The sequence below is a fragment of the Myodes glareolus genome, chromosome 12, assembly GCF_982192425.1.
Source record: "Myodes glareolus chromosome 12, mMyoGla1.1, whole genome shotgun sequence".
Taxonomy (NCBI): domain Eukaryota; kingdom Metazoa; phylum Chordata; class Mammalia; order Rodentia; family Cricetidae; genus Myodes; species Myodes glareolus.
In genome coordinates this window covers 22,517,903-22,530,025 of record NC_142037.1, presented here as the reverse complement: position 1 = coordinate 22,530,025, position 12,123 = coordinate 22,517,903, and the positions used below count along the sequence as shown (strand labels likewise).

At 48.1% G+C, this 12,123-nt stretch overlaps 1 protein-coding gene across 2 annotated transcripts in view; it reads left to right on the top strand.

Annotated features, from left to right (window-relative positions):
• Window positions 1-11,619, top strand: part of Lats2 (large tumor suppressor kinase 2) — a 53,167-nt gene extending 41,548 nt beyond the window's left edge. The window contains exons 4-9 of one of the 2 annotated variants that reach the window (XM_085698585.2): window positions 1,124-1,467; window positions 1,501-2,418; window positions 3,738-4,320; window positions 4,788-4,970; window positions 6,873-6,979; window positions 9,524-11,619. In XM_085698585.2, coding sequence (XP_085554711.2) covers window positions 1,124-1,467; window positions 1,501-2,418; window positions 3,738-4,320; window positions 4,788-4,970; window positions 6,873-6,979; window positions 9,524-10,006 — 2,618 coding nt within the window. In that variant the 3' untranslated portion in view covers window positions 10,007-11,619. Of the gene's footprint in view, window positions 1-1,123; window positions 2,419-3,737; window positions 4,321-4,787; window positions 4,971-6,872; window positions 6,980-9,523 lie in introns of both variants that reach the window. The other variant, XM_085698584.2, reaches the window with a different exon arrangement.
• Window positions 11,620-12,123: the final 504 nt, after the last annotated feature.

The following is a 12,123-nucleotide window of genomic DNA, read 5'->3' as shown; positions in this document are numbered from 1 at the left end:
TAGAGTGGATGGGTTCCTGGAGTATGATAAAGGATGTATGTAATCCCTGCTCAGTAAAGACCTCAGGAACAGCCTTAATGAGGACATCTCAGGGGCTTTCGATGTGTTTGTGTTGTTAGAGGATATACAATTCTGTTTTCTTGAGAAAAGGAATTTTGCTCACCTGTTCTGACTGGCACTCTTTCTGGGGTTTGCCCTGGAGAGTGGTGCTGCGAGTGGGTAAGACACAGCCTTTGTGCATCAGGGTCCTCTGCCAGGTGGGGCAGAGCAGAGGAGTCCACGCAGCAAAGTGAAAGGGGCCTTTGTCTTGTCCAGGCATCCACTTTAAATGAGGAAAGATTTTCAGAATGGAGAAGCCAGGAATAAGGAAACAGCAGCAGCCATCGGCCTGCCTGGTGTTTGTAGAGAAGGGGACCCTTTGTGGGCTGTTATTAAGGAGTTTTTAAAAGCTTTTTATTTTTAATGATGGGGTGTGCATGTGTGCGCACATGCATGTGCACTTGACTGCAATATTGTGCCAGGACAGAATTCTCAAAGGCTAGAATTATAGGCAGTTGGAAGCTACCTGATATGGGTGCTGGGAACCAAACTTGGGTTCCCTGCACTCTTCCTATTTCTCCATCTCCTCTTCATGGTTTTGTTCTTAGTTACGTTGGGTATATATTACCTTGTTTGTCCTTAATGAAGACAGAAACCCAGCAAATCTTTAATTTGGGAAATAGGCGAAAGGAAAATGATTATTTGGACAGTGGGTATAGTTCTGCCTTTTCGAAACCGTGACAGTAAGTAAACTTGGCTCCCCCAAGTAACTGCATGTCATGGAGAAAACAGAGCTGGCTGCCCAGGTAGCTCCCTAGCATGGCTGGAGCCTGACCTTGGGTGCTGTGCCCTCTAGGACACCGGACCCCTCTGACCCATGACTTTCCAGATGCTCTTTGGCCTTCAATCCCATCATCCATTCCCCCCCACCTTGCCTGCCACCTTAGAGAGCGGTTTCTGCTGGGACAGGACTCACCCTGCCGGGACTCTCAGTAGACCTTACACATTTGCCCAGACCAGCCTGCAAGTAGCAGCCCACCGGCCCCATGTGCTTTTAAACTGACTTTTCATTCTTTCCTCGTAGGAAAGGGCGTGGTGCCCACCCCGGTGACGCAGCGGCCCAGTTTCGAGGGCCCAGGGGAAGCATTCCCATCCTACCACCAGCTGGGAGGGGCAAACTATGAGGGCCCCGCTGTGCTGGAGGAGATGCCACGGCAATATTTAGACTTCCTCTTCCCAGGGGTCAGCCCGCACAGCACCCCTGGTCACCAGCACCCTCCCAAAGGCTACAGTGCAGCGGCGGACGCTGGCGCACACTTCCCGGGCACACACTATGGTCGTGCTCATCTGCTAGCGGAGCAGCCGGGGTACGGGGTGCAGCGCAGCCCCTCCTTCCAGAGCAAGACACCACCAGATGCCTATTCCGGCCTGGCCAAGGCCCAGGGTGGCCCTCCTGCCAGCCTGGCCTTCCCTGCCCACACTGGGCTGTATACCACTGCGCACCACAAGCCGGCCACTGTGGCTCCCGGGGCCCACCCACTGCATGTGTTGGGTGCCCGGGGCCCCACCTTCGCTGGCGATAGCCCCACGCAGGCAGTCCTGACGCCATCCAGGAACAGCCTCAATGCGGACCTGTATGAGCTGGGCTCCCCAGGACCCTGGTCTGCAGCCCCACTGACACGCCGCGACTCGCTGCAGAAGCAGGGTCTAGAGGCCGCCCGGCAGCACGTGGCCTTTCGGACAGGGCCCAGCAGGACCAACTCCTTCAGCAGCCCACAGCCCGAGCCCTCGCTTCCCGCCCCCAACACAGTCACCGCAGTGACAGCTGCGCACATCCTGCACCCTGTAAAGAGTGTGCGTGTACTGCGACCCGAGCCCCAGACAGCCGTGGGGCCCTCACATCCTGCCTGGGTGCCTGCACCCTCAGCACCTTCCACCGAGAGCCTGGAGACCAAGGAGGGCAGCACAAGCCAGCACCCACTGGACGTGGACTATGGTGGCTCTGAGCGCAGGTGCCCACCACCACCTTACCCGAAGCACCTGCTGCTGCCCAGCAAGGCCGAGCAATACAACCTGGACATGGATAGCTTGTGCGCCAGTGTGGAGCAGAGTCTGCGTGGGGGCACCGAGCAGGGCAGGAGCGACAAGAGCCACAAGGGTACCAAGGGAGACAAAGCTAGCAGGGACAAAAAGCAGATCCAGACCTCCCCGGTGCCCGTCCGCAAGAATAGCAAGGATGAAGAGAAGAGAGAGTCCCGCATCAAGAGCTATTCCCCGTATGCCTTCAAGTTCTTCATGGAACAACATGTAGAGAATGTCATCAAAACCTACCAGCAGAAGGTCAGCCGGAGGCTGCAGCTGGAGCAGGAAATGGCCAAAGTAATTTCTCACTTCCTCCTTACCCTGTTCCAAGCTCCCCTGTCCACTGTAGCAGCTGTGCACCGTCGTCACACGTCCATCCCATAGACCCGGGCATGAGCCAGACACTTGGAGAAGCCGCAATGTGTGGCCCCTCTCTGCCTCTCTCCTGAGGACCCTGGCTACAAGTCAGTCTACAAATGGATTAATGTGTGTCCTTACTTTTGAAGAAAGCACATCAAAGATTACCTGCTATTAACATTTTAAAAGAATGTTTTAAAAGTTTTCTAAGTTAGATATTTTAGAGAGAAATAGAATATTGCTGGTCCATTGATCCAAATTAGTAAATAGTGTTTTTGGCTTGCTTCTCTGAGACTACATGTTCATCTGTAACCCCCATAGAACTGGGTCTCCCAGTCCTGCCGCAGCTTCAGATGCCCAGGAGAGTGTGTGTGTGTGTGTGTGTGTGTGTGTGTATGTATTGTATTAGATTAGGTTTCTTTTCATGTGAGTGTTTTGCTTGCATATATATCTCTATACCATGTTTGTGCCTCTGAAGGCCAGAAGAGGACTTTTGATCCCCTGGAACTAAAATATAGACTAGAATTACATGGTGAGCCGTCGTGTGGGTGCTGGGGACTGATCTGGGGACCTCTGGATTTTGACATTATTTTAAATTTAAATGTGATAGTAAATGCCAGGCAGTGGTGGCACACGCCTTTAATCCCAGCACTCAGGAGGCAGAGGCAGGCGGATCTCTGTGAGTTCGAGGCCAGCCTGGTCTACAGAGCTAGTTCCAGAACAACTGGGGCTGTTACACAGAGAAACTATTGTGAAAAACCAAAAAAAAAATAAAAGAGATAGTAAATTTACATTGGACAAATCAGTCATTTCAAATTCTAAAACTTAAATTTGTATTCTCATCTCCTTTTGGTCCAGATTCATTGCTTGTTTTGTGTTTTCCCATTTTCTTTAAGTTTCTGAAATAGTTAATGAATTCCAGGGATAGATAATGATAACAGTCAATGGATTCCAGGAATGTTTTCCACAGATACTTTCTTAGTCGTAGTCATGGTAGTGGTTTTCCCTGGTTTTTAGGAGCCCAAAATCACCTAGAGAAAGAATTTTCTTTGATTCCATATTTGCATGCATGTGGATGGATGTTGCACGCAGAGGTAGATGTCCACATTCAAGTTTAAAGATAAGGCTGGTTGGGGTCTTGCCTGTAATCCGATAGACCTCGTCCTTTTGAAGAGTCCTCACTGTTCAAGGTGTCCCAGCCCCCACACTTGACTGCTGTGGGTCCTTGTAACACCACTTTGTGGTTTTCCTGTGTGCAGGCCGGACTCTGCGAGGCTGAGCAGGAGCAGATGAGGAAGATCCTCTACCAGAAGGAGTCCAACTACAACAGACTGAAGAGGGCCAAGATGGACAAATCCATGTTTGTGAAAATCAAAACTCTGGGCATTGGTGCCTTTGGAGAAGTGTGCCTTGCCTGCAAGGTGGACACTCACGCCCTGTATGCCATGAAGACTCTGAGGAAGAAGGATGTCCTGAACCGGAACCAGGTGGCCCACGTCAAAGCTGAGAGGGACATCCTGGCTGAGGCGGACAACGAGTGGGTGGTCAAGCTGTACTATTCCTTCCAGGACAAGGACAGCCTCTACTTTGTGATGGACTACATCCCTGGCGGGGACATGATGAGCCTGCTCATTCGGATGCAAGTCTTCCCTGAGCACCTGGCCCGATTCTACATCGCAGAATTGACTCTGGCCATTGAGAGTGTCCACAAGATGGGCTTCATCCACAGGGACATTAAGCCCGACAACATCTTAATCGACCTGGATGGCCACATTAAGCTGACAGATTTTGGCCTCTGCACTGGATTCAGGTGGACTCACAATTCCAAGTACTACCAGAAAGGTACTGCTTCGGGTCTACCATGTGTACCACATGCACCCACATGAGGGCAGCCCCACCAGGAAGTTGCATAGTCTTTATGCTACCTACTCATTTAAAAATGACCTGTTGGCATGTTACTGTGATCTGGTGTGGCATCTTCCCTTCCTAAGGGAGTGGTATGGTATCTGTGAGGGTGTTTTCTTTGTTAGTGGATTTCTTGCAATAGATTTTGACCATTGAAGGGTTCTTTTCCTCCGCACTGCCCTATTAAAAGAAACCTTGGGAAATAAATCTCAAAGCTCCTGGAGTAGTCGTTCAGTGAGAGCTTCCTGGCATGCAGCAGGCCTGGGTTTGTCAGTGGGAGGAGTCTGTGCTGACATGGCCAGAGTTACCTTTTCTGTCTAAGCTGTGGACTAGCTGCAGTGCTGACTCAGAAATGATGTTCTTTTCTGCTCTTTTCTGTCACTACACCTCTTCCCCTGGTAAAGGGAACCACATCAGACAGGACAGCATGGAGCCCGGTGACCTCTGGGACGATGTTTCCAACTGTCGTTGTGGAGACAGGTTAAAGACCCTGGAGCAGAGAGCACAGAGGCAGCACCAGCGGTGTCTGGCTCACTCTCTGGTTGGGACACCAAATTACATCGCGCCCGAGGTGCTTCTCCGCAAAGGTATGCCAGCCTGCTCCCTCCTCAGCTCACTGCCTGGTCTTGTAAGAGCTTCAGCAGTAAGTGTCCAGGACTTTTTGCCTAGGAACACCTGGGAGCTTGATGGTTTCCCTAGCAACAAAGCTCCATCTGGAGGGGCCTTTGCTTTCACCATGATTAAGCCGATATATTCCTTCACCCTCTAACTGAGGAGTATGGGTTGTGGGCTTTCCACCTCAGATCCAAGGGAATGATTCTCCAACTAACTGACTTTTTCAGGGTTGGCTAGGGGCTGGACAGATGACTCATTGGTAAGAACATGGACTGCTCTTCCAAAAGACACAGGTTCAATTCCCAGCACCTTTGTGGTTGCTCATAGCTAATAGTAGTCCCAGGGGAATCCCGTGCCCTCTTCTGACTTCACAGGCACTGCATACACATGCTGCACACATGCATGCAGACAGAACACCCATACACATAAAAATAAGTTAATAAATGCAATCAACTGTTGGGGGTCTTAGGGCCACCGCCCCCCCCCCCCCCAGCCCACCATTTTCAAGCTCTAACTGACCTCTCCTTTGTCCAGACTGGACTACTCCATGTCTGACACACAAATTAATTCTCCATGTTGGGCCCAAAACTCCTAGGAGGTAATAGTATGCAAACCTTTATGAGCATCAAGTTACTAGTTGGTGAAACTGGTTTCTTGGGTAGATAGTCTGGACACAGTGTTTGCCTCAGAACTGAAGGAACCCTGAGTGTGTCTTTTGTGGTCCATTGAGACAGTGGACTGTCAGCTTGACCTTGCAGCTAATCCAGACAGTCTTTCTGTGCACATTGTACCTTTGGACCTAGTCTGACTGGGGTGCAGGATGAGATTTCCCTTCAGCGTGGTACTGATAGAGGCTATTGATCCATTCAGCCCTATACACAAAGGTCTCTCCCGAGACCTTGCAAATGCTAATTCTGGTGCCCAGGAGAGAAGCCACACTGCAGCCATGAGTACTGTTCTGTGTTCTGTAGCAGCCATGGGCAAGGGTTGTTCTGCAGCCATCACTGCCAGGAGGGAGATGAAGGTAGAGTTCAAAACCCCTACTGGCTGTTCCTGCTCCAGAGCTGACTAGCAAACCTGACTTGGTTGAGATGTGGAGAACATGAGAGATGACTGAACCGGCTCTGCTGCCTCCTCGTAGCAGCCCCACCACCCTGTTCTTCAGCATCATCCTCAACAGAGTTACAGAATTTTCTAGGAAGCTGTCCTGCCCTCTACACCTGCCCCAACCCAGTGGGAAAGCACTGCCAAGCCTGAGTTCCATCCCTGAGACCCACATGGTAGAAAGAAGGAATGGACTCCCATAAGGTGTCCTCTGACCTCAAACATATGCCATAGTGTGCCCACTCCTGCAGGCACGCATGCGCACACACACACTCAAGTTATAAAAATATTTAATGACTGTCTTGTCTCTTTACTCTAAAAGCATCCTGTGTTTATTTATTTTTTTAAATATTTATTTATTTATTTCTTTATTATGTATACAATATTCTGTCTATGTATATGCCTGAAGGCCAGAAGAGGGCACCAGACCTCATTACAGATGGTTGTGAGCCACCATGTGGTTGCTGGGAATTGAACTCAGGACCTTTGGAAGAGCAGGCAATGCTCTTAACCGTTGAGCCATCTCTCCAGCCCCAGCATCCTGTGTTTATGAAGACCAGTGAGTAAAAATAAAGAAATCCCCGTGGCCCCGTGTCTACTTGAACCTTTGTGTGAACCCGATGTAGCTGCAGCCTGAGCCCCTGCCTGAGGGCGTGCATTTACACAGATCTCTCCTTTTATTAGCATAGTGCCACCTCTGAGCCAGCCCACTTGGGTGCTCAGGCCAAGGGGAGCCTGCGCTGAGGGACTGAGGGATTGCTGTCTTTCAGGGTACACACAGCTCTGTGACTGGTGGAGTGTCGGTGTGATTCTTTTTGAGATGTTGGTTGGGCAGCCACCTTTCTTGGCACCTACCCCCACGGAAACCCAGCTGAAGGTAAGCAAGGAGTGTGTGCCTGTGTGATGCAGAGCCCTGTGCTCTTATTCTGACTAGAATGGAAGTGGCAGTCATTTTAGTGGGTTTTCCAAAGAAAAGACTCTCTTTGAATTTTTTATATTAAAACAACAAAACTAGACCTAAGTTTTAATGTTTAAAATTACCTGTAATTTTCTTTAGGCCATTGTTATCTATCCGTCTGCCCTCTTGGTGTTCCCAAGCAGGAACCACACACACTGAAGTACAAGTGGCAGCCGTGGAGCAGCTCGCTGCCTGAGCCCTGAAGAAAACCCAGCCCTGTGGCTAGAGAAGCCAGTGTGCTTATTTGGATACTGTGTTACCATGGCTAGTTGTGTATATTCCCAGTCCTCACTGAAAAAACTGTATCTCTCAGTTAATCATTTAATAATTCATTTTAGGTTCACAGCCACTTTCTGAATGAGTTAATCCTTAATTCAGAGTTAAGCTGAAAACCTGAACTCTTTAGTGGACTTACAGAAGCACAGTTCTAGGGTGCTTACGTCCTGATCAGTCCATGGTGGAATGGAAGACACTGGTCCACGGGGGGAGGGGAGGTGTGCAGACCTCTGATCCCTGGGGAGCCAGAGGCTGGTGTATCTGAGTTCAAGGCCAGCATGATCTATAAAGGGAGTTCCAGGACAGCCCAGGCTACACAAGAGAGAGAGAGAGAGAGAGAGAGAGAGAGAGAGAGAGAGAGAGAGAGAGAGAGAGACTGAATCGAAACCCAGTTTAACTCTGAACAGCACGATTGGTTTTGGCATTTCCTGCTTACTAGTCGAACTGCTGAACCATTCACTGATTTGCCTACGTGATACTAAGCCAGACCTTTTTTTAGTGGCAAAATAGGTATGACATGAAGTTTACATTCAACAATTTTGAAGTGAATGATTTGTTAACCTTAAGTGTGCTCACACAGGGCTCTGCAAACCATTTCTGGATATTTTCGTCTCACACAGAAACTTTGTACCCATTAAATAACTTCTCCCATCCCCGCTCCCGGCCATTTGTAGGAACCTCATAGATGTGGAATTCTACACTTAATTTGTCCTATTTTAACTGCCTTCTTTCACTTAGCATAATATACTAAAGTTCATCCCTGTTTGTGCATGTGTACATTTCCTTTAAGACTGAATTAGTGTGTGTCCCGTGTTTTTATTTTCCGTTCACCGGTCGGCAGGTGTCTGGATGTCTCCTGCCTCTTGGCTACTGAGGCTAGTGCACACAGGTGCATCGCCTCTCTTTCAAGCCCCCCTCACAATCATTCTGTTTCCCTCTTAGAACTGCCAAACTGTTAAGAACAGCCACATTGTTTATATTTATGTATTCATTCTTTCATCCTTTTATTTATTTATTTATTTTGAAACGGCCTTGCTATATATAGACCAGACTAGCTTTAAACTTGAGACATCCTCCTGTCTCAGTTTCCAGTTCCTTCAGTTCTGAGATTACACATTTGAACCACCTGTGCTTGGTAACATCTGTTTTACATCTCCCTCCGATAGTGTGCCCAGGCTTCATTTTCCCTACCTCCCTGCCACTCCTTACTAGTGTTCACTCACCTGCCTTAGCCTCCTGAGTGCTGGGAATGCAGGCGTGTACTACCACACCCAGCCCAACCCCCTTTTTGGAATAACAGCCATCCTCATGGGGGCGGGGGTAGTGTGTTGGGTGTGAGGTTTTCGGTCAGGTTTCTGTGGTCGTTAGTGATATCAAGCATATGTTCCTGTATTCATTTACCACCCATGTATTTTTATGGAAATGGCCCATAGTCTTTAACCCAGTTTTAAAAGTCAGATTATTTGTTAGTGTAGTTCTTTCTCTATGTATTCTAGATAGTAAGTCCTTTACACATGTGTGCTTTGCAGACACAATTATGGTCTTACTTCGTTCTTAGTAAGTCCAGCTAGTGAGGCCCCAGTCTCATTCATACCCCTGACTGACCCAGAACTCACCATGTAGACCAGCCTGGCCTTGAGCCTGCAGCTGGCCTGCCCTATTTCTCAGGAGCTGAGATTACTAGATGTGTGCCGTCATACATGACAGAGAGCTTTTGATTTGTATGAAATCCGACATACTGTTTCTTTCCTGCTGGTGTCTTGGTATCATAGTCAAGAAGACCTGGGTCACATTTCATAGTTTTGGTCCCGCTGAAACGCTTGCTGCAGATCAGGCCTCCCCAACAGCTACAGTTCCATTGTTCAGTCCCACTCTGGGCCTAAGCCTGAACAATGCAGACAGCATTAGGTTTTTCCTCACAGTATGTGGAAGGACACAGGGCTTCATGGCAGATAGATATACTTAGTGACCACCCAGATGAGGCCACAGCCGGCTGGTATCAGTTACCTCAAAGGAAAGAAAAATTCCGGAGACCAGCCACCAGCCTCAGTAAACACCAAGCGAGCGCTGTGGTCGTCCAACAGAAACCTGTTGCCATAGCTGAAGATTTTTGTCCTTAGCTGTCCGAGGCCGCAGCCCTGCAGTCCTGGGTTGGGGAAGCTCTAACCCCAGCTCTGCTCTCCACAGGTGATCAACTGGGAGAACACGCTACACATCCCATCGCAGGTGAAGCTGAGTGCCGAGGCCCGCGACCTCATCACCAGGCTGTGCTGCTCGGCAGACAACCGCCTGGGCAGGGATGGGGCAGACGACCTCAAGGCACACCCATTCTTCAGCGCCATCGACTTCTCCCGCGACATACGGAAGCAGCCCGCACCGTACGTCCCCACCATCAGCCACCCCATGGACACCTCCAATTTTGACCCGGTGGATGAAGAAAGCCCCTGGCACGAGGCCAGCGGGGAGAGCACCAAGGCCTGGGACACACTGGCATCCCCCAGCAGCAAGCACCCGGAGCACGCCTTCTACGAGTTCACCTTCCGCAGGTTCTTCGACGATAACGGCTACCCTTTCCGGTGCCCGAAGCCGTCAGAGCCAGCCGAGAGCACAGATCAGGGGGATGCAGAGCTGGAGGGTGCTACCGAGAGCTGCCAGCCAGTGTACGTGTAAATGCCAGTGGCCTTGATCTTTGTCAAGGAAACACGAAACAAGATTTTTTAAAGACAAACTCAAGTTAGGGATCCTTCGTTTCTAGTTCTGGTTAATGGGCAACAGGGAGGGTCACCATGACTTCGAATTGGTCCTCTGAGGACCTTCACTGCGTTAAAACAATATTTTTAAAAATTCAGTACAATATGGAAAGAGCACTTATTTTATGGACACCCATTTTTCTTACTGAATTATAAGGATTAATTCTGACAAATCATGCTGCTGTTCCTTCCATTTGTTTTTATCTGAGAGCACTTGTCCACATTTAGAAAGAAGAACGTGAGATAAGAATCTGTGCAATAGGTGAGAGAACAAGACCGCGCTCGCTCCAAGTCACGGAGACCGTTCATCTACACAGTGGCTTTGTTTTATATTTTCCCACATTTCAAAATTGTGATGTAATGTTTAAAAGCTGCTTTTGTGCTTTTTTCTTTGCATATTACACTAGAAAGAGTGAGCAGAGAAGGTGGTGACTCAGTGTCTGTGTGGGGAGCGCTGCACGGGCAGGGTTCCTGTTATAAAATTACCGTATCTTGCCGTTCACAGCAGGTCCTGTGAATGTTTTTAAATGAGGTATTCTAGAAAGTGTGCTGATGATGTATCGTGTGGGTGATGATTGTAGCCCTTATTGTTAAAGAAATGCATATGTGTAACTGAAGTGTGATTTTTCTTTTCTTTAACGTGTGTGTCTTGCATATGACTGGGTTCCTTGGAGGCAAATGTAAACGTTTGTCATATATAAAACACATCAAAAGGGATTGATTCAGCTATGCCAAAACACTGGACATAATCATATCACTCTGTCCGCTTCTCTAGTCCAGTACGCTGTCAGTCTTGGTATGTGGAAGGTTGTGACAGGGGCCTACTACTTAATTTTTTCACTAACGGGTTCCCACACCAACAGGCGAGGTAAGTGTTGTTTCCTGTTACCTCAGTCAGCCAAGGTGTTACCAGGAGACTGTGTTTCTTTCATATGTTGAGGTGTCAAATCTTAATATGGCTTAATCAACACATTTTTTAACTTTGTAAAAAGAAAAAGATTCTTCAGAGTGACATTGCAGTATAAAAACAAGCCATACATTCTTTCTTAGACATATGGGTGTATATATAACTATAGATAAACACAAAATATTCCTTGTTTCAAATTAGTATGGTTCCTATTTAAAGTGATCTATATTTGAATACGTTCAATTTCTTTTGCTTTTTAAAAGATGAATGCATCACATTTTCATTATACTACCCCACATATTTTCCTCGAGGGTCTTAGCATAATGTATCCATTACATAGTATGTATCTAGGCAGAAACACTCACAGATTTACCTATGTCTAAGAAACATTCCCGTGTCGTGGTTTACATTTGTATGAATGGCGAATTCTGAAGTCTGCTGTGCTTGTATTGTGACTTACAGTATTCTCGCTAGTTTATAGTAACGCCGTGTCATTTACAATGCTCTGATGTAGTTTCATGTTGTAGGTTCTTTCTCAGGAACTCGATTTAACTATTATTTATTGATATATCATTGCCTTTGAAAGCTTCTACTGGCACAATTTATTATTAAAACTTTAAACCCAAGTCTCTTCGTTGGTGGTGTTTTGTTGGAACCTGTAAGGCCTTACATAATAAGCATTCTGAAGCTTCCCACGTCTTCCTGCTGGTTTGCCTGCCGCCAGGTTTCTGACAACAGAGGCCAGAGAGAGAGAGTGCAAATCAACCTAGGATTATGTGACATCTGTAAACGGTCATCTGTAGAATGGGGATAAATATGCCTGTTCAGGGTTTCTGAGCGGATTAAGATTCAAATAGAGACAATAGGTGATCAAGTCAGGTGTCATCACAGCCATAGAGGAGCAACACGGCTGGGGTTTAGGTGCACCCCTCAAGCTGTTGATGCTGTTAGAAGCAACTGGAAGGTGGGGTGTCTTAAGGCAGGGTTTAATCCATGTTGGAGTCTTTCACGATTGGGAAGTGGTAGAAAGTACTCTCTTTCTCCAGGGAGACCCTAGGGATGCATGCTGGGCCCCGGCCCCTTCCTAGCTCTCTGTTTTCTGTCCTCGGTAGGGTGGGTTGTTTCGCTGA